The following is a 23592-nucleotide window of genomic DNA, read 5'->3' as shown; positions in this document are numbered from 1 at the left end:
AAGTGTGATACCTGTTTCATTGAAGTATAGTTGGATCCATCAGTACTAATTTTGCGTATTTCATGATGATCAGCCAGAATTAAGAATGGTTCTTCATCTAAACATGAAAAAATAACGGTAGCTTTTTACTTAATTTATGAAACTTCAGAATAGAAACAAATAGTGAAAAATTAAATGCTCTGTGCTATGAACATTATTATGGATGAAAGAAATATTAAAAGCATAGTATTTCAAACAAAATCAATTATTAGTCATAAACTGAACAAGAGATTTAATTAGCACCTTTTTCAGAGTACTTTAATATAGCCTTCGAAACACAGAAGTATTAGCACTCTCTATAGTTTCACTTCCAAAATGAATTTATAAACACAACTTGGCTTCTAAGGAACAAATAGATAATAAGTAACAGATGACATTAAAAAAAGTGATTGGAATCAATTGGTTCAAAATTAATGCATATTTTAATTTCCAACAATTAGTGAGTTGACTACAGTCGTTCTGAAAAAAAATATGGACATTTCTTATGTTAATAATTTTTGGAGCATATATAGAACTACTAGTTCTACCAGTTGTCTGCGCCTCACTTTCATCCTGTTGTTAGCTGCCCAGAGTCATGAATTCAAGATGTACAGTCACATTAATTGAATAAATAAATAAACAATGCAGGTTGCTTAAAAGTAAGTTATTAATGTCTATGAAGTTCATTTTGATCAGGAAGGTACAACAGCGTTTTAATGACTAAGGGCCAGAAAATGCTTCATAAACAAACAAAAACAAACAAAAACAAAACAAAAAACAAAAAAGAAGCATTCCCTCTCCACCTCCCACCTTGAGCAGAGAGAGGTACTGTAAGGGACATAAAGTTTTTGAGGTGTTGAACAATGGAGTGAAGTCATTAGTGGCCTGCTAGGACCACAGAAAGGAGCAGAGCTTAACACAGCAGGGAAGCTGCACACAGAAAAAGATTATTATCCTAAATAGCTTTAATGAGCATGTTAGAGAAACACAGGTTATTGATCTTACACACTTAGCCCTCCCAAGCACAAAGAATTACATGCTTAGACAAAGTAGGTTTAAGATAAGTAAAAAGAGTCTTGCTGACTTTATTCTTTGGTTCAGTTACATCCATCTTCAGTGAAAAATGATGTTCGTTGTTTCTTCTGTTCTTTTCCTATACTCAGTGATCTCTTAGCCCTATAGCTGCTAAGAGCTGCATGGAAGAAAGGGGCAGCCACATGGCTTTAGGCCCAAGATGGAGACAGAAGCAAAACATGCTTCTTCTCTGATGGTGAAGGAGGAAGAGAGAGGAAGAGGAAGTGGGAGTGGCAGCAAACACCTTCCTCAGAAGCATGGAGAGTTGCATCCTGGGACAAACTAATTTATATGCTAACAAGGCATGCTGGATTTGCCAGGACCTCCAACACCTCTTCTCAAATCATGCATGCATCATGCCTACACAAGGTTTAACTCACTTCATAGGCCTTGATAGACACTCTTTGCTTTTTCAGGAGGTTAGCAATCATGTTCTCTGAGGGACAATACTCCAAATTTATTAGTCCTGTCTCCTGTGCCTCTCTAATAATGTGGTAACTAAAATCCATGTGCTTGGGCCACTCTCCCACCTTCTTTGATAGAGTCTTATACAACTTTGTTGTCCTCAAAGACTCTTATTGGAGCAGGAACACTAACCCTCAGATCCACAAGTAGATACTTGAGATATTGCACTTCTGCACATGACTCAACCGCTGAGACATACTCCGCTTCAGTAATTGAGCATGCCAATATAGTCTGTTTGCGACTAGTCCAGCTCACAGCCCCTCCCCCAAACAAAAAACACATTCCCACTAGTGGATTTGTGATCAGTTGCATCCTCTGCCCAATCTGCATTGGTGTACCCCACTAGTTCCAGAGAATCAGTTGCTGGCAGCTTAAACTTCAGGACTGCAGTCCCCTTCAGGTATCTTGCTACCCACTTAATGCCTGTCTAGTCCCTTTGGGTGGGTGCGCTGGTCTTTTTGCAGAGGATCTCCACTGCAGTTGAAATATCTGGCCTTGTGGTGGTTGACAGATATAACAGCTTCCCAATGGCCTCTCTGTAGCCATTGTTCTGAGGCAACACTTCACTAGTGTCCTTTACTTTGTGAAAGTCTGTTTCCATTGGAGTTGGCATTATTTTTGCATCTTCTAGCCCCAGGCTCTCCAATAATGCTAGAATCTTTTGCCTCTGACTAAGGAGAAAACTTACATCCTTTCCTCTGTCAATTTGTATCCCCAAGTAGTAGCTCACCTTTCCAAGGTGTTTCACCTCTACTTCCATGTTCCAATTGGATACAATTTCATCAATGTCCCCTTGATCCTCATAATAGAGAATCAGATCATCCACGAATGTCAGAATAAACACATCTCTGCCATTCTTGTGTCATGCGTAAAGGCAGGGATCAGCCTTGCCCAGAGTGAAACCTTGCTTTATTAGCATCTGGTTTAATTTCACATTCCAGGCCCTTGCTGCTTGTTTCAGCCCATAGATCCCCTTCTGAAGCTTATACACTAAATGGTTTTTCTTTGGATCATTGAATCCTTCAGGTTGTTCCATATACAACTTGTCCTGAATTTCCCCATTCAAGAATGCTGTTTTTATATCTATATGTTCCACTTGGATGTTTCTACTTGCAGCTAGGCTTAAAAGAAGTCAAACTGTAGTGTGGGTCACAACAGGTACAAAAGTTTGGTCATACTCTTCCCCATACTTTTGTGAATAGCCCTTGGCTACCAGTCTAGCTTTGAACCTTTGGACTTCTCCCTTCTCATTCTGTTTGGTCTTAAAGATCCATTTGCAACCAATTGCCTTTTTGCCAACAGGTAACTTTGTGAGTGTTCAAGGGTTGTTGTGTTGCAGAGCCTCAAACTCTTCTTGAGCTGCTTTCCTCCACTTACTTGCTTCAGCTGGTGGCAGCTGTTGTACTTCCTTTCATGATGCAGGCTCTTTTGGCAGCACCACCCCTGCAAGGTAGGACAGTCGCTCAGCCAGAACTCCCTTATTGGCTCACAATGAGCATCTCAGATCTGGAACAGGACTCAGGTCTGGATCGCACTGCATCTCTGCCCTATCTGTTCCTCCTGGTTCCTCATCATCTGAGTCAGGCAGAATCTCTGGCTTGATGTCCTCTCCCTGGGCTTGCCTGCTTGCTGCTTCTGAAAATACTGGGCAAGGTACTTTGAACAAGTCATCATCACCTCCCCCTTCTGCAGTGCTATTGCTTAGAAGATTTTTATTTGCCTCTGTTTCATCTGTTGCTTTTGCTGGTAATCTATTTTGTAGGTAAGTAACTGTCATTGCTACTTCCCCTCATCTGTTACCCCCAACAGATGCCTGAATTGGCCCACACAGCTCCATGTGAATTTGCTCTAGGGGCTGCTAGGAGCACCTGGTGCTTTGTTTTGGAATTGCAGGCCTAGTGGCCTTTCCCTGTATGCAGGTTTTGCACCTTGGATCAGTCTTACCACAGTCCTTGACTTCCAAATTGCTTGCCAATACATTTTTCTTCATTTGAAGAATTGCATTTGAATCTCTGTGTTCAAATCATCTGTGCCAGAGGGTGGTGCTGTTGTTCTCCTTTCCTCAGTGACTAGCCATGCATACCATGTCTGGCCTCTCGCAGTTGAGAAAAATCAAACCTTGATCTAGGAATCCTGTTAAAAGACACCTTTTTGATCCATTATTTGAGATTTTTCACCTTTAAATTGAAGGGTATGATCCTTTTTCATGAGGGCAGATGCACTAATCATGTTCATTCTCAATCCTGGGACAAAACGTTAGTTGCAATCAAATCCTTCTGGGTGGTGCCATTTCCACACCTTAGGAGAGCATGACCCTCCCCTTCCACTGGGATTTTTCTTCCATCAGCCAAACCAATATTTTCCTTTGAACTTGGGTTTAATTCAATAAAGAAAGAAGGATCATTCATCATATGCATACTACAACCACTGTCCAAAATGAAGGAAGAACAACTTTTATTAATTGCTGAAAATGCAACAAGAGTTGTTTCTGGAGCCTTTTCTCTTTTGGTTTTCTGATCTGCTTTCCTGGCCCAACAATTTTTCTTTAAGTGCCTACTCTTGCCACAAAAATGGCACTTGATGGGTTTCTTTGTATTTGAATCACTTTTCTGATTCTGACCGCCATCTTTTCCCTGAGGCTTTGAAAAATAGCCTGCCTTGTGATGGGTCTGCTTTGAATTTGTATAGGAGTTCTGACTGCTATGCTCAAACTTTAATTGTTGAATTAAGTCTGAGAGGGGTTGTGTTGACCCTCTATAGCTGGCAGCAAAGCTTGAATAACTCTGAGGGAGAGATCCTAATAAAAATCCAACTTGAATTCTATTATCCAAAATCACATCATTACAAGCAAGCTTGTGCAATGACTGAACTTTGGAAATATGTTCATCAATATCTGCATCTGGTTGTAGCTTTATGTTGGATAATTCTCTCACCAAATTAACAACTTGGGAATCTCCTCCTTCCCCAAAGAGTTTAAAAAATTCTTCCATCATTTCTTTTGCAGTTTCTCTGTGCTGGATCTGTACCAACATTGATCCATCTAAGGAATTCATAATTAATCCTTGGAGTTTAAGATCACTGGCTACCCAGTTTGCATAGCCTTCTCAATCTGGACTAGGAGGATTTTCCTTCAAAATATTATACAGATTCAAAACCTTTGCCTGCCTCTCCACCCAAATTTTCCAGGGGTAAAACTTTCCAGGTTTGAGTTTAAAAATCACCAGACTGTGAGGCAGTACACTGGCCATTTTTGTCTAAGCAAAAGATTTAAAAATCACTTCAAAAAGAAGAAAAAAAATCTTCATTTTATGCTTTATGCTTTTTCTTTTGTGTAAGATAACCTTCATAGCAATATACTCTCTCAAAAACAACAATGCTCATGCAAAAACAAAACAAGACCAAAAAGAAAATTTATCTTTCTGAAAAAGCCTGGGCCCATAACCTGATGAAGCCATTAGTGGCCTGCTAGGACCACAGAAGGGAGAAGAGCTTAACATAGAGAAGCTGAGCACAGAAATACAATATTATCTTAAATAGCTTTAATGAGCATATTAGAGAAACACAGGTTATTGATCTTACACACTTAGCCCTCCCAAGCATAAAGAATTACACACTTAGACAAAATAGGTTTAAGATAAGTAAAAAGAGTCTTACTGACTTTATTCTTTGGTTCTGTTATAGCCATCTTCGTTGTTTCTTCTGTTCTTTTCCTATACTTAGTGATCTCTTAGCCCTATAGCTGCTAAGAGCTGCATGGAAGAAAGGAGCAGCCACATGGTTTTAGGCACAAGATGGAGACAGAAGCAAAACATGCTTCTTCTCCAATGGTGAAGGAGGAAGAGAGAGGAAGTGGAAGTGGGAGTGGCAACAAACAGCTTCCTCAGAAGCACATGGACTTACATCCTAGGACAAACTAATTTATATGCTAACAAGGCATGCTGGATTTGCCAGGACCTCCAACATAGAGAAGTTACTGAATACTATATTGTAGGATTTCTCCAAATACTGAACAAAAATCAGCATTTAAACTGTTTTTCCCTCTACCCCCTGAAATTTCTGGACTCTTCAAATGGCAGAAACAATGGACATATTGCCATTGTCAGTTCTGGCCTGATGATTCTCTCAGCACAGGATGCCAAACCCAGCCATAAGCAGTCCAAACTTATAAACAGATATGTGCCTAGAACAATTAAACTGAGGTTTTCAAGTATAAAATTCAAATTGTGGGGTTTTTATTGGGTTATGCAAGATAATTTGCCTTAGAAGATCTACTATTTCTATAGCAGCTTTTGTTGCTCTTCAAATGCTTGTCCAGAACAGAGCTTAGCAATTTCCCTTAGAAGATCATTGGCAATTTTTGGTTCATCCTATGCCATATGAATTATGTAGAAGGAAAATGTTAACCACATAATATCTTCTATTGTCTTTACAATCTTTTTGTCTGATTAAAATCTGTCACTCTGCTGCCCAAATTATTTATTTCTGATGTATAGATGATGAAGCTCTGGTCTAATGTTGTCTTCCAATTAAGTTATAGATATTGCTAACCAACTAAGTCCTATTCTTTTTAATGTGATTAATTTGACTATGGCTTTAATAGTTTTGTAGCTCAAGAGGTTTACCTGAAAGGGATTTGCATCCTTGCTGATTATTAGGTTGCATTTCATAACCATCTATACATAAGCATTTGTAAGTCCCGTATGTATTGATGCATTGCTGACTGCATGGAAAACCAGATGAACATTCATCAATGTCTACACATGTTTTGCCATCATCCTTCATATGGAAGCCAGGCCAACATTTACACTGCAAAGAAAAATAAAGCAAGTTATGTGTTAAGCATATAAAAGCTAGTGCTGTTTCCACCTCCTTATCTGCCTTGGTTAATGCAGTATCAGCTTGTTGAAATGCTTTTAAAATATCCAAATCTCAGGATAGAAAGAAAAACCCATGGCTCATTTTGAGCTTTCTTCCAGCACCCACACAAGCAATATTTCACAGTATTAGAACTTATTTAATTGTTTAAATCCTTGGAATATTTCATAGAAAAATGTATGTGTGTGTGTCCTGTTCAGACTATGAGATGGCCAGGCAGGATTACTTTTAAATCTTGTATTACAATTAACTATTTACAATAAGGAAGTCCTTGATAGATTAGGCAATACAGATCAATCAGGTCCACCCAGGCAGTGGAGGAAAACAAGGCACAACTGCAGTATCAGGAACAGCAGGAGACCAAGGCAAAACAGCTAGGCAAAACTCAGCTAGACCCCTCAAGGAAGCAGCAAGACCCAGCGTGGCTGTCACACGTGGCAAGGAGAAGACTTAAGAAGCTAGGCTTGGGCTTGATACAGAGGCTAGACAAGGCTTGACTGGTTCAACAAGGCAAGGCTCGGAACTGGAGGCAAGGCAGGACTCAACTGGAACATCAGGGCAAGGTGTGGAACTTGAGGCAGAGCAGGGCTTGGCTGGAATGACAAGGCTGGGTTTGGAAATGGAGGCAAGACTGGATGTGGCTGCAGCAGCAAAACTAGGCTGGGAACTGGAGGCAAGGCTGGACTGGACAGGAGCAGCAAGACAAGACTTGGAGCAGGAAACCTGAGTGGATTGAGCTGGAATAGCATGACGAGGCTTGATGCTGAAGGCAGGACTGTTCTTGGCTGGAACAGTGATGCAAGGCTTGGAACTGAACGCGAGGCTGAGATCTGCTGGACTGGCAAGTTTGGACTCGATTGGAGCAACGTGCAAAGGGAGCGGTCCCATGATGGTAGGAGAAGGTGGCTCTAATTCTGCAACAGCTACAGACAAGGCTTCTGTCTCCAGTAAGGACTCTTCCACTGAGGCGGTAAGCTCAAAGGACTGGTTGTCCCCAGCAGCTTGCTCAGCGCACAATTGCCTTTTAAAGTGATCGTTTCCATGCCTTTTTTCTCCTGCAGCCAATCAGGCTGCCTTCTGATTCATGCACTTCTCTGCTGTCCTATCTCAAGCACTGATTGGAGGTTTCAAATCCCCCTCTGGAGTTTGCCCAATCAGCATCTACAATTTCTCCCACTCTGCTGAGTCACTCTTGGTATCTGTGTCCTCGATTCCCTCCAGATAAGTTTCATTTCTGTCTGATCGCTCAACATAAGTTTCATTTTCGGAGTCAGACACAGGCTCAAACCTCACAGTGTGCATGTGTGTGTGCGTGTGTGCGTAAATAAAGCTGAAACAGATACTGTTTCTCCTTCATAAACATAAAGGAGGCCAGGAGAGTGTGGTTTCTAGCACAGTTTCTATAAGAAGTATAGATTTCTCCATTTCTTTTGCAGACATACAGTGATAGCCCTAGCTCAGGGGATGGTGTTCTAAAAGGAGAAGAGGTTCTGCCTCATTAAGAGTCCTGAAGACAGTAATATACAGTACTGTAAGTGCAAGTTCCACTAATAGACAAGTGACAAGCATTTAAACTCTTAAAGTGTTTTTCAAATTTCTCTTTAATATGTTATTCTGAACTTTTTTCTGAAATTGCTTTGACTATGAATACATTAAATCAGTGCAAGAAAGAATTTGCACATGTCCACCATGCACTGGTAAATACAATAGGTCCTGGGGGAGGGGACTTACACTCATTGAACATTTTGATATTCTCCAAGTTAAAGTTAGAAGACAGGGAGAATTAAAATGGAACATGCTAAACAACAAAACTGGATGAAATTCATTCACCTTTAGCTTACCTGGTCAATTTTTTAAATGCTATTCAAAATGTGGTCACACTAGAAAGGCACGCCATTCAGTCATATCTAGATAGACCTTAAGTAAGCATTTATTCTAGGCTCTTAAAATTATAAAGTCTTATGGCTTTGGGGTAAGGTCACATTAGGCAGGTGATAGGAAAGCTGCAAGTTCATTCCTAGCAATTTCTAACAAAATTATTTTGTTTTTACTGAACCAAACAGAGGCAGCCATTACTTTCTTCTGTGTCTCCAGCTCCAAATGTTAGAAATGGGAAAGTTACAAGCATAAGAACATGGTAATTAATGATGACAGAGAAAGTCAATGGGACAGCAACTTCAATATTTTGAATGTCTTCTTCTCACAAGCCTGATTTTTTATTAGGCATACATTTAGAAGAGTTTTAAAAATATTTATATTTGCTGTGCTATTTTTGATGCTTCAACTAATGACATTAATCTATGGATTTATTTTACATGATATTTTATTTCAGTAGTTTAATTGTAAAATGCTTCAAGTCTTTCCTCCCACTAAATGATGGGAGATTAACTTTAAACATAAAAGAATACAGTGGTGAACACATTCATATTTCTTTTTTAAAAAAAATACATATTAGACAATTAGACTGGCATAACCAACTACTGCTATTTTGTTTTTTTCTGAGCACCACAAACTGAGGTCATTAGACTTTAAAACTAAACATAAATTTGCATGTCCTCTGGACTTGGATTACTATTCTCTGCTCTCATTAAAAAAAAAAATCTGTCTATGATTTTCAATTTATTTTTCTTCCCACAAAAATATTTCTTTTTCCTAAGACACATATAAAGTAAAATGAAGTATTGGCTACAAAGTTTTATTACTTCTATTACTACTAATGAAATACTCTGAAAAGTCAAATGTAAGAACTATATGGTTATTGTTTTTATGTGAGTTGGGGATTTCAAAGTCTATTTTATAGTGTATTATTTTAGATCCCTAAACTACCAACCTTGTATCCAACAGGAAAATCTTGACAGTCTTGAGAACAGCCACTAACTTTCTTACTCAAACATTCATTTATATGGCAATTTCTCTCATCAGATCCATCACCACAATCCTGTTTGGCATCACAAACATCTTCTTGGGGGATGCACTTGCCATTTTTGCACATAAAAAAGGAATTGTTGCATGACTGTTCTAAAAACAAGAAATGAACGGAGAAAAGGAAACAGAATGCAAGAAAAATATAACAATTCATCAAGTATTACACTGGTGTACAGCTTAATTTACAGACAAATCATACATCTGCATATAATTATAAGATTATATAAATTTTATAATATTATACAATATAATTATAAATTTTATAATATTTATAAATTATAATATTTATACATTATTCTAGATTTTATAAATCTATAAAACAGTACAATCTAGCAGTATTCATCTTTATCCAGCACTCGTTTAAATAAAACAGGATTTCAGCAATTGTCTATATGGTATATTTGCTAAATATAGTGCTGGATTACCTCAAAAAAGAACTTTTGTTTATGGTGGATTTCTCTTCCTGTTGACTTAGGTTATAAACTTAGGGTTTACAAAGGTTTATAAACTTCTGCAACAGTTTAAGACATGATTTTTCAACCAAATCTTTGGTATTTCTCTCTAGATGGTATTTTCAGCCCTATTAGGCAGACCAGACTAGGAAATCAACTCCACAAGAAGGCTGAAACTGTTTTTATTGAGATTGGCTATACTAACAGAAGTATGATTGTGTCATACCTCCTTCTCCTTCTTATAGTTCTGTAAATTAAAGAGATGTCTGAGCTGCTTCCAAACATTATCTGGATTTCTGGACTTAGACAGCTTTTACCCCTTGTTGCCTTGGCAACAGAGCTTACATATCTCCTTCAAGGACATCTTTCTTTCTCTCTACAGGTGTAATGGTATGTGGGAATGACCTTGAGAGACAGGAGGAAGAGCTGCAGACTGGACAACTGGCATGTAAAAGATATCTCAGCCCACAGAAGGAGAGAGTATATGGGAAGGGTTTCAGAAGGAACCCTCCCTAGTTTTCCAGAGAGTAAAAGAAAAGGAGGGGAGAAATACTTTCAGTCATGCAAGGTTCTGTTAATGTTACCTTACAATAGAGTTAGTATTCATTGTTGTGCTTCTTGTCTAGACTACATCGAAAGGTTACCAACAGGTATCATTGCTTTGTCTTTATAGAGTTCAAAGAAACATACTGTATGGTTTAAGTATAGTTTTAGAGATCTAATGAATTATTTAAGTGTAACTTTTAAAGTTAAATAATTTAATTAGCCATTTTAAAAATAATTTAATTGTATTTTCACTTGGGGATTGTTAAAATATAATGAAAATACAAAATATAAAAGAATAACTAAGTAAAGATTTCCTTTATTACCCTTAGAATCAGATAGATCAGTATATTTCTCTATCAGTATATTTTTCCATAAGTCAGCTACAAATGCATAATTTTTAGAAAGATTTATTGCCCACCTACTTAAAGCTGAATAATAATATTCCATTTATTGTTTAATATCCTAGATCTTTAAAAGACACAAGGAATCAAAATATAATTTTCACAAGTAGGTTTAATATTGACCTCAATTTTAGTTATGTTGAGCCTGAATATTTTTCTTTTAACCTGTCCTCCTTAACAAAATCAAATGTTCATGATACCCTCAGCTATTGCACATGCTTTGGATCAAAATAAGTCAGTTTTCAAATGATGAACTGAGGGAAAGAGAGAACATCTCAAAGAAGACCATCTGGATTAAGAGATCTGCAGTATGATGCTACAGGAAGGACATGTCAAATAAAAATAAGAGGCAGTTGATGAATTACCCAATCTGCATGCTCTGTCAGTAATCTGCAAGTAGTAATACTTATTTTAGTAGCACTGCATCATTTTAGAAAATTATTTTATTTATCAAATTTATTTATCAAATTTTGTCACCAATTTTGGACATAAAAACAACATTGCACAAATATTTTAAAAGCTGAACCTGCACTTCTGCATTTTATGTTGATGGGATCCTCATCTGAACGATCTGGACAATCAAAATCTCCATCACATTGCCACTGAGAATTTAAGAGACATCTTCCATCAGCACAGCTGAATTCTCCAGGATTACAATGGCGATAGCCTAAAGCCAGAGTGATAAAAAAATCATAATATGTATCTCAGATGTTTGGAATTATTTAAACAAACAGAATATATATTCTAACTTTTTAAAATATTTATACCATTTATATCTTTACAATTTATCTTTACATGCAGGGACTGATCCACAAGGTAAGGCAAAGTATATGCAGAAGATTCCTCTCTGTCCCTTTATAGATTCAAACCGTAGCAAAAATGAGATATCAAAGTCTTTATTCTCCTCTATTGTTGTGCTTGTTTGGGTAATGCCTGTGCATAATCAACAAATTTCAGTAAAAAATTACAGTCCCATAAGACTCAATTACGTGACAGGAGGTTATTGCAACTACTATGAATGGCAGAACGGATTTCAGCCAAAGAAATATGGCACAGTTTCTTATTATTAATATCTAATTTCAGTTAGTGGGAAATTACAAAAGGAATAGCAGCAAGTGTACCATTTTCTGAATCTCAAAGACTATGTGCAGTTGAGGCCTGTCTGCATAACACAGTGGTATTGTATATTGGAACTTAAGTTCTTATATTTCTATACTTCTGTAGACAGAAGGTGGTCTATAGAGTACATCAAAGCAGAGTTCTGGTTTTGCAACTCTGTGTATTCTCCTTTGCTTTAAAAATTGAGGGACAACACTCTGGTCCAAACCATGCATTATGGCCCATTTTTTTATCTGATCTTGAGCACTCTAATATCTCAGTACAGGATTTCTGTATAGTACATAAGCTTTCCCCTATACATCTGTGGTGCCTTGGCTATATCTTTCAAATATTATGGGTAATGTGAAATACATATTTTCTACAATAGAACACCCAGTTCTTTCATATACATTATTTCACTATTATCCATTAAAATTGTGGGGCCTTAAAGTGAACATGCTAAATTAACCAATGTAGCAACAAAGAAATCAATCTGTGGTATTGACAAATGCACAAGTAATTACTTTTGCTTTGAAAAAGTAGAAATTTTATTGATATTAAAAATATTAGGAGTGCTAATTTAGGTTTAGGTAAAGGTAAAGGTTTCCCTTGACATTAAGTCCAGTCGTGTCCGACTCTAGGGGGCGGTGCTCATCTCTGTTTCAAAGCCGAAGAGATGGCGTTTGTCCATAGACACTTCCGTGGTCATGTGGCCGGCATGACTGAACGGAACACTGTTACCTGCCCGCCGAAGCGGTACCTATTAATCTACTGCATTAGTATATCTGTCTGAGGTGCGGTATGCTCTGAATGGGAATAAGAATGTAAATAACAATATACATGTTGCACATTATTTTATATGGATTGTACAGAATTACAACTTTCTAACTTTTCAATCTAATTAGAATCTGTTTTTTTGTTGATTGGAATCCTTCCAGATATTTTAGTAAAGTTTATGGTTTGTGTTCAACAATGGTGTGATGCACTATCTTAAATGTTATTTTTAAAAAAACCCATTAAGGATACTTCATTTTAGTCAAATGCTTGTCTTGTATTAGTCATGTGTTTTGTTCTTAGATGAGAAAGAAGAATCTTGGGAGATAACTTAGCTTTTCTCATGCCTAGGGCACTACCAGGTTAAGCACCCCCAAGCAACAGTGGAAGAACATTCTCTTGTCTTGTAAGGATACTCATCTGTCTATATCTAAAAATAAAATTCTCACACTCTTGTTTGAAATAAATTAATATATTGCTAAAGCTTAAAAACACTATAAATTATGAAAAACTGTGATTATAAAAAAACCAGAAGTAAAACAAAATTATAAAATTATGCAATGTAATTTTCTATAATCAGATTTTCTGGAAAAGAGGAGCCCAGTATAGAATTCACAGAGCAAATGGATCAATTTCTTTTTGTATCATTCTTGTATTATCTGGCAATTTTGGTATAATCCAGGTATATGCAAGAGGTTCGTGATAATTAGATCTTGTTGAAGTCACTAAGAGTCCTATTGGATTGGAACAGCTTATAAGATCCAATAAATAAATAAATAAATGGATAAATAAATAAATGGATTAAGATAAAAGTATGCAACAGTTCACAGAACAGAACAAGAATTCATAAGGTTCACTATTTAAGACTTAATTTGTTGTAGGATCTGCAATACTTTCAGATGGCCAAAGCATGTAACTGAATTATATTTTGCAATCTAGACCAGTTTTTCATATCAAATTTAATCAGACTTGCACTTACCCATACAGATGCTGCAACTCTGAAAGCTTTGGTTGACACCCATCTTTACACATATGTTTGCATCGAACAAATGTCATATTTTGTTACTTTAACATATTGCTAAAACAACAGGCATAATTCAAGGGATGAACCTTGCTAGCCCTTGCTTTAATTTTTAGCCTGCTATAGACTAATATACCTATTATACTGGATTCATAGTTGACCAGATGAAAAATGCTTTTTATAAATAAATGGGAAATAAATTACTCAAATGTAGCTGTACAAAAATTATAATCACATGCAATTCCAACATTAATCCCCAGCATCTTTGGTTCAGATTACTCATACTAAGATTTTGTCTTTCTAATAATTATCTTATCACTTCCTAGGTTTGTTGCAGTTTTGCAGCATATGAATGATGGATCAACTCTAATGATTAATTCTGCCAGGAGAAACATGTCCAGAGTTAAATAACTCTTCTTTACTTTAATGCTCAGGATTTTAGCCATAGCTAGATCTCTTCATTCAAAACAAATGGATACTTTCTTTAAAGCTTAAGAATAACAGTAAGAAATGTATAAAAAATAGTTTAAGAAAGACATTAAATGCATTATTTGTTTTATTGTTTTACAATTGTCTTCCTTTCTACAAAATCTAGAAAGATTAAGAAATTAAAAAATCTTGTCTAAGTGGATAACTTTATTTCAATGATACTTGCCACATTCTAGAGATTCATCTGATCCATCTCCACAGTCATCATCATGGTCACATACAAACAGTTTAGGAATGCAGACTTTATTGTGGCATGTGAAAGTATTTTCATCACAAGTATTATTGGGCGCTAAGAAAAATAATAAAAAGTGGAGAATGAAGATATTTTAACAAAAGGCAACATAGAGATACTTTCCATATTTGACAATATTCAAACTTACAAAGAAAAATCTCAAACATTATAATCCTTTAACTCCTCCCACCAGGCTTCCCCTTAGAGGAACACAACAAGGATGATTAGAAGTTAACACAGCTGGTGCAAACATTTTAATCACACTCTTTAAAGGTTGTCTGCATAGAATATTTCATGTGCATCCTGATGTCCCATGTGGATTTTCACTATATGACAATAGGACTTTTGAAGTCTTTGATAATATTATAGAAGAGGAGGATGAGAAAAAGCAAAAGCTAATTAGCTCATGTATATATCCACTTTCTACAGTGGGACAGTTTAAACAAACTGTTTAAGAAAGAGGTGGACAATGACTTCAAGTGCAATGGAACGGGAAAAAAAAAAAGAACATTCAGCAAAAATGTCTTGGAGGTTTGGATTATCTCTATCATTATATACAGCAAAATGGCCAAATGTTTCCTTCTGTCCTGATTACCAGGAAACACACTGAGGCGAGGACTTGGTCTCTAATATTTATTAGTAGTACTTAACAAGAATCCTAACAAACTGAGAAAGTGTGGGAAAACCCAGCCATATACACCCCAAAGGTTAAGGCGGTCCCGATCTGTGTCTCTTTGAATGGCTGAACAGTTCCTCAGTGCTACGCATGCGCTTGACAGTCTGGGTGAGAGCCCCCTGCTCGCCATCCTTACTCATGACACCTTCTTTCTCTTATTTTATGCTTAAAAAAGCCTCACCAGTCAATTATCACAACCAGTAACACTTATTTTACACTTAAAAGGCATAAGCCACACTTCTGCCAGAGAGAAAAAAAAATTACACCTTATTTCTATAAAATAATTTAGAAATTTGCCAACCTCCTCCAAGCAATCGAAATTCTCTTTCTGGGAATAAAAGGCATCTCACAAAGTGAGACATCACACTTCCTCACTAATTTAAAGTCATTATGGCCAGCATATTTTTTGCATTATGCCTTCATTCACAAACATTTAACAAACTGTATTTCAGTACAGTACACATTTAACTGATGGGAAGACATGGGGTCCAAATCTGTGCATTGGACTGAGAAGTTGAAAAGAAAAAATATCCAAGAAGGGGACAGTGGTAAACTACTTCTATATCATGCTGAAACAAAAATATTTAAGTCACCAAGAGTTGCTGGCCAAGTTGACGCGGGATAACTTTGATTATGTTTAGTTTTAATAAAATGTGACTTTTATTGCTCTAATAGTACACATATACACACAAGTATATCAAATGTATATTCATTTATTCTGGAAGAAAATTTCTAGGATTGGTTTCACTTGGAGTTGGCAACCCTAAGTTGGTGGGATAGAGATGCTAGGACTTGAAAGGATTTTTGTCATTGTTTATATTTTTTTTTTCCTATTTTCTTTTTAACAGGTCATCTTAAATTCAGAGTCATCTTCTCTTTCACTGAATACAGTATTGGGGGCAAGATTTCAGCCACAGGCCTTTACACCTCTATTGATCATTATTTTAGATGATTCCCTATTCATTGGGTGCTTAGAAATTCACATGTGGATTCATAGCAGATAGGGTATTAGGAATCCTAGACCAATTTTTTGGGTCTATTAAACCACAGTATTTTTGCCTTGCCAAAGGGGGGGGGGGGGACAAAGATTAAGATGTCTCATTAGTCAATACTGAAATGGAAAATATTTTTTGTATATCTTGCAAAATGGCTTATACCACATCCTGCTGTAGCAAGTTCATCACTCCCATTAGGACAGTCTCTTTCACCATCACAAAGCCAGTGTAGAGGAACACAGGCATATGAATCTAAACAGCTGAACATGTCTGGAGCACAAGTTACTGAGCCTGTGAAACACACAAAAAAGAATGAAAAACAAACAAGCCTCTTACATTATTAAGCACAGACTATATTTTCTAGTATTATTTTAAAATAACATGACTGATGATCATGGGGCACTACAGAAATAAACCAGTTTCACCTGGGCACAGCAACTAAGATGAAGCCCAGCTGTATATAATATGGGTCTCCAGGTATTGTTGGCTTATTATTTCCATCATCTCACTGAGTGTGTTCAAAGATCAGGGATAATAAAAGTTTTAGTCCAAGACTGGAATTAGAAAAGTCTAGATTATATAATATTATCACGAGCAGACATCAATGTGCTATGACTTTCAAATGGCACATCACTAATATGTGAAGAAACTTCAAATTACATTGAGGTTTGGAACAGAGTATCTCCAATTTATTTATTTACTGTGTTCATTCATTAAATTTGTATAGCTGCCCATCTTGCATATGTGATTCTGGGCAACTCACACAATTAAAAAACCCATACAAATACAAATAAATAATCAAACAATAGCACAAAAATATTAAAACCATTAAAACCCTAAAATACATAATCTTCAGGAAACTGGCATCCATCTTCTGAAAGGGGTAACCGTTTCACAGGCTCCATGCCACTGCCAGATTCAACAGTTTTCCCCTAATATGCTAAAACATTTCTAGATAGCTTAGGATATCTTTAAATTAGTATCATTATAGAACTCACCACAAATAGCTTTACTTTCATCCAAACCATTTCCACAATCATCTTCCCCATCACAAGTCCATTGTTTAGAGATGCATTTTTGTTCAGAACAAGCAAACTGATTCCATGAACAGGAGGAATCTAAAAGGGGATGTAAATTATAATGCATCCAATGCCAGCATTATGAAAATATATTTTATATTCTTTATAACTGGAATGCCAAATATGTCTCAGAATTTTCTGAACAAATTTATCTCAGCTATTGATCAGATTCCAGGGGAGTTTGGCCCATTTTTCCATGCAACTTAATCTGATTTTTTTTTAAGTTTATGACTGTTTAAGCAGTTTTATAATTGTTTATACCATAATGAAACCATACCTATAAACAGAAAACTGAAATTCTGCATGTGATATAGGGGATTATGTTAGCATCAAGTCATGTTTTATGGGATCCAGTTTCCATTAAAAAAAAAAAAAAAGATCTTGCTGAAATCTGCTAAAGCCATTTATTTCCCCACAGCTTTTAATACTGTCTTAGTTTTGTGGCTTTTGATTTTTCTGCCTCTTGCTTTGAACAGATTCTATGAACAAAATGTATATTTATATTTATTGTAATATAATTTAAATAAAAGTTTTAATCCATAAACTACCCAGATAATTCTCTGGAGGGTAGGTAGGATTTTTAAGTTCCCCCTTCCCTTGCAGCTCCCAGAGCCACCTCCCACATTGTTCTGAAGGCAGAGCGGTCTGCATCAATCAGAATGATGAAACAAGCATCCTTTTGGGTGGGCACCATCATAACACACATAGTAAAAAGGCAGAGAATACATTCTGGTGCCACAGTGCTGCTTGTATCAGTTGGAACCCCCTTGCCTCCAACCCCATGGACACTGTTGAACTGATTTTCCTCCCAATGCCATAAGAATTCAAATATGTTCAGATCTGGCTCCAACATTATTTTTGCTTTATTAAGAAATAAAGCATTATTTGTTAATAAAGCAAAAACATATTTATTATTAACATTATTAATATTAAAATATGTAAATAATGTTAAACATTATTAACATATAAATTTGTGTGGATGTCACGATATTCATTTAGATTTTGATTTTAAAAATTAATTGCCCTGTAATGTGCTCTCAAAACTCATTATCAACAGCTCTTTTGGAAGGAATGTTCATGGGTTAATGATAAAATACTCACCACAGAGTAATTCATCACTTCCATCTTCACAATCTTTCTGACCGTCACATACCCAGGAAATCAGAATACATCTACCACTAGGACAGCCAAAATAATTTTCTTCACATGTATGCTTATTTCGAACTTCAGTAAAATAAAAGAAGCAATGTATTTCTAGTTATCATGGTATCTTGAATATACATTGTACAATAAACAAAATAGCAGTAATCAATAGTGTTTATTATTAAGAAGAAAAATATTTTTCCCCAATTACCTGGGCATTTTAATTCATCTGAATAATCTCCACAGTCATTAGATCCATCACACAGCCATTCTGGTAGTATACAAAGTGAAGTAAAGTTACAGCTAATAAATTCTGAAGATTTCACTCCAAGTTTATAGAAATTATTACAGTCTGTATTATCTGAGAACATAAAATCAATAATCATATATTACAATATATTCTTTTAAAGTTGGATCTCACTGCTAGAGTTTATCTTATAGATATTGTTCAATTTATTTCCCATAATCATTATATTGCCTGTCATTGACCAAACAGAAGATATATTCCTATCACATTCAATGTACTCAAGTTCCATTGAGCTTATTGCTCTGTGTAAACTCTGCTGCATTGTATACAGCACAAATTAATTATATATGAAGTATATATTAGTCTGATGTGAGAAGAAATAGTAATGAATTACACAAGTAAAATACATAAAAATAAAAAATAAGAGTTCCTTACTGCAGTTTTTTTCATCCAAAGCATCCAAGCAGTCAACAATCTGATTGCATTGAGCTGATTTCGGAATGCAAGTTCCATCTAAACAGCGGAATTCCATAGAAGAACATCCTGAAACTACAAAGGAAAACATTGTTTTTAGGGGCAGGGGAGAAGTGAAAGAAGAAGAAAAAGAAACTTTGCACTGACCAGGGCATACATATTTGATGTTGTTTCTAGACAACAGATTATTACCAATCTCAAGAATTTTATATAAGAGCCAGTTTGGTCTAGTGGTTAAGGCACCAGGCTAGAAATCCTAGTCCTGCCTTAGGCATGAAATCTGGCTGGGTGACCTTGGGCCAGTCACTCTCTCTCAGCCCAACTCACCTCACAGGGTTGCTGTTGTGGGGAAAATAGGAGGAGGAAGGAGTACTAGGTATGTTTGCTGCCTTGAGTTATTTATAAAAAAAATAATAAAAGTGGGATAGAAAATAAATAAATAACAGTAAGATTATCCTTGCCAGGTTATTGACCAGCACTAGGGTGATAATTATTGATCCCATGTTATTTCATCCCATAAATGTGAGGCTAATTCTTTTTTTTAAAAAAAAATGTTTTATTTGCCCAGATTTTTCATGTACAATAACTGCCTTGAGCAAATAATGAATTATAGTCCTTGCTTTCATCAAACACCCCATCCAAATTAACATTTTAATTATAGATAATTTTAAATATGTATCAATATTAAAAACATTATTCTTTAAAAGAAAGAAAAAATGTACCTTCACAACCTCTTTCATCAGAATTGTCACCACAATCATTTTTGCCATCACAAATTTGATTAGTAGATATACAGCGCTGATTTAAGCAGGGCTTAAATCCTCTCCGACAGTTTCTGTTTTCTTATAAATTAAAACAGAGAAATAGCCTTTGTCATTTACATAGCATTATTATGGTTGAAAAGTGTTGGCATGCAGAGATGAATCAGTAGCTAAATGTATTACATAAACCAAGGTATGGCAAGAGAATCAAATGGAAGAAATTGACATGTAGGTGACTGACTTACCACAGTACAATAATTTCTCATCAGACTTGTCCTTACAATGGGCTATGCCATCACAGGAAAGTTGGTAATCAATGCAGTCACCATTTCCACACTCAAATTCAGAGTAGAAGTTGCATGACAAGTTTTTAGCTGAAAAGAAGAAAAAGTATTCACTTCAAAGTTAATGGCATAAAAGCCAATGGGATTTAGAAAACAAAATGATTAAAATAAAATGTATCCTGGGAACCATAGAAGGGATGAGTGGAAGTCTGGCTTTCCTGCCCTACCTCTACCTATAACAGTATTGCAGTCTCAAAAATATAGCCTTCTGGATTAGGAGATATAGATGAAAAGGGGGAGGTATTCTTGTGCAAGAAACTGAGGAGAGGCAGGAAATCCAGATGGTGTCATTTTTTTTCACAAAGAAATTGTTAAATTTTCCGTGATCTTTCCATCTACCTTTAGTGCAGTGTGCATTTCACATTGAAACTGTCACAATGGGACCCAAAAATAGGGAAGCAGAACTTGTGCTGCTATGAAAGCTTATTTTGACATTGTAGCTACATGTTTGAATCATTTCACAGTCCTATGTAGAACCATTCATTTGGGAATGTTATGTGTGCAGATATATAAGTGTATATAAAGTTCTATGGAAAAGATACAGCAGGTGGAATGTGGGAAGGATTTAAAAAAAAGTTAAAATGCTTTCATGAATTATTTTGAGAAGTAAAAAGGGATTATTATTACATTCAAAAGTAAGTATGCAAAGATATTTGCCTATTTGACCTGAAATGTGTAACTTCATGCATTTTAGCTAATCGTCTGCATGTGTTTTCAGTTCCTTAGCTGAGCTAAATGATAGGTAATTTTTTTCTAAATGCACAATTTCTTGGTCATATGATAAATGTGTACTTGAAGTTAGTCTGAGGCCTACTCAGTGTCTTGGATATTCAACTCTGTATTTAAGTAAGTCCTGCTTTCTCATAACAGCACAACTGGAGACAAGAGGACACTGTGATTTGCGGGAGTAAAGGCATGCCATAGATCAAACACCTTTTGCATTGAGCTCTACCTATACTTTATATTAGTTTTATGCAGTAGTGAAATGATTTTGATTTTTTCCTCAATCAGGAACCCATGAACAGGTCCCATCTAAGCTGCATCTAAATTATCTGACCACTTGTATGGTTGCCATGGAATCAAGGCATGCTATTATTAGGAATTAAAACTCTGGGTTTTTTCATACACATGTCATTTATGTTTCTACTGGAATCCCCTAACAAAGGATCAGTTTGTTCAAGAAAATCCAGTAGAATCAGAAGCTTGTGGTTGTCAAAATAGAGAAAAGAACCCAAGCTGGTTATAGAGGGAGCAGAATCTAATTGTGCTATATTCTCTATTGAACAAATACAGGGAATTGCTCCCAGAGAATTGCAGATATGTAGAAATGTATACCTGTTTCCCAAATCATTGCCTAGACAGCTAAGTCAATGGCCAAATTCTAAAATGTTGCCAACCCAAGACAGATCAGCTAGTTATACAGTAACTTTTGTTGCACATAACAGTATCTACACTACTTCAATAGTATGACCTCTTCTCTGATCATTCAATTAGGTTTAATTCAGTCTAGTAGCCAGCCACCTCTTTGAAACGTCTTCCATTTCCGAGAAACAATCCACTGATTCCTTTATTAAGAATCAGTTGAATTGATTTTATTGCAATTCAGATTGATTTTATTCCAAAACTTATAACTATATTTGAGCATAAGCAATGTTCTTCATCTTTGCTTAGGCACACATAAAATTTATGGGTGTCAGCTTAGCTTGAAATTCAATCCAAGATTTTCTTCACTTCCAAGGCTTCATAATGCTTTCTAGCATGACCTCACACTCTTTTCTGATGCCAGGCCCACTTTTTCAGGATCAAAATCTTGCTCTTCATGTCTCTTGAATTCTTTAATTGCCTTAGTTCTCTAGACAATCTTGAAACACCAGGCAGGAAGTATTTGATAATTGTAAATTTTTTCTTGTCCAAAACTTTCTACTTGCTTTATTTCTTACAGTGGTTTGTGCCTAGTGAATTTCTGGCTCTAGTTCTGAGTTGAATGTTGGTGGTCAAGCAAAGAGGACTGTATGACCAATTATGAGTCAATGTCAACAATTTATTTAAATCCTATTTTCAAATCAAGAACATTATTCTCCAAATATTGGCTACACTTCATTCTATTCTTTCATACTTGCTATTACTTCTGGATGCAAAACAATTTATCATTTAACTTCCACTTTTTTGATGGCATAATATTTAGGAAGCCTTAAAATTTTTGAACTTCTTCTTTTTTGTCTCATTTTTGAATTTATAACAATAAGCCAGGAACCCACAGGTAATTTCTGCCACCAGTGTTTCTCCAAGTAACCATAATCAATCAAAAAGTGAACTCCTTTGTGTTTCCCTTGCTCTGGAACAAGATAAGGGCTTCTGACACTCTATAGTTAGCTTCTTTCCCTCCCTCAAATTAGCAACATCTGGCTAAAGTCACTAGCACTTGAATTTCCCAGCATAGTTATTTCCACAGCTTCTTCTCACATGTTTATTTTGCAAATGTTACATTCCTGCCTCCATTATCTTCATGTAGAATGCTGCACAAGTGTATATTCCATCTGTGGGTGGAATGCATTGGTATGATTCTGTTAGCAGTTTTTCTATTAGCAGAAGCAATTACATTTTATACAGTGGGTAACAGTCTCTCACCCTTTACAGCCTCACAATCTGCTTCAGACCCTCTCTAGAGATTCAGAGCAGATTCAAAGGACATGCAGGGGTTGTAGGGGAAAGCCCCATTCCATTAATGGACTTTGAGGTATGCAAAGTTGGATTTTACTTAATAACTTTGGACTTAAATGATTGTTTAAGATATTTCTCCTAATTTTTCAAGTAGCTGTTTTCCACTTCATCAGTTCAGTACATAAGTCTGTGTGGACTACACCTGTGTAAAGATGCATTCATTCTGTGGGAATGAGAATGCAGGGCAACCATGCTCATTGTGCAAAAAATTTCATGGGCTCTGCCCATACTAATGTACACATCACATACACCTATATATGGAATTGGAATCAAGGCATGTTCATGAGTTTGTCAGTCTTCAAGAGCTGAACTGAAAATTGTACAGTTAAATCAGAACTGGAAACTAAATGAATGGCAACCTGGTGAATCAGAATAGTAAATTTTGCTTTCTAATTCCTTTGTTCACATGGAAAATCACTTCAAATTGTACACGTGTGCATGATTTGAAAAGTTATATAATCCAGGAATGTACAGTACATTTGTTTTCTAACAGCCAGCCTGTATGAAAGTTGTGACAATTAAGCAGTTGAATACCTTTGAGAAATATTAATGCCTGGCTATGTTGCCAAGTTAATTACAATTTTGAACTTGCAGCAAATCAGCTGTATACAGGACCACCTTGTCATGGTGCTGGAGCTTGAGCACCTCAATGATGCCATGAGCTAAACCATGAAGGGCCACCCAAGATGGGAAGGTCATGACAGAGAGGTCAGACTAAATGCAATCCCTGGGGAAGGTAATGGCAACCCACCCCAGTATTCTTGCCATGAAAACTAAATGGA

General features: G+C 36.2%; 1 protein-coding gene across 1 annotated transcript in view; it reads right to left on the bottom strand.

The window, feature by feature from the left end:
- Window positions 1–23592, bottom strand: part of LRP1B (LDL receptor related protein 1B) — a 707094-nt gene that overhangs the window by 120473 nt on the left and 563029 nt on the right. The window contains exons 47-58 of the mRNA XM_063307533.1: window positions 19991–20119; window positions 19707–19826; window positions 18946–19059; window positions 18475–18624; window positions 18222–18344; window positions 17040–17159; window positions 16204–16332; window positions 14305–14427; window positions 11283–11423; window positions 9263–9450; window positions 6180–6363; window positions 12–97 (exon numbers count right to left, since the gene is read on the bottom strand). Of these exons, the coding sequence (XP_063163603.1) occupies window positions 12–97; window positions 6180–6363; window positions 9263–9450; window positions 11283–11423; window positions 14305–14427; window positions 16204–16332; window positions 17040–17159; window positions 18222–18344; window positions 18475–18624; window positions 18946–19059; window positions 19707–19826; window positions 19991–20119 (1607 nt within the window). The remainder of the gene's footprint in view (window positions 1–11; window positions 98–6179; window positions 6364–9262; window positions 9451–11282; window positions 11424–14304; window positions 14428–16203; window positions 16333–17039; window positions 17160–18221; window positions 18345–18474; window positions 18625–18945; window positions 19060–19706; window positions 19827–19990; window positions 20120–23592) is intronic.

This window comes from Candoia aspera, chromosome 1 (assembly GCF_035149785.1).
Source record: "Candoia aspera isolate rCanAsp1 chromosome 1, rCanAsp1.hap2, whole genome shotgun sequence".
NCBI classification, from domain to species: domain Eukaryota; kingdom Metazoa; phylum Chordata; class Lepidosauria; order Squamata; family Boidae; genus Candoia; species Candoia aspera.
Note: the sequence above shows the minus strand (reverse complement) of the source record. Positions and strands in the feature narration are given on the sequence as shown.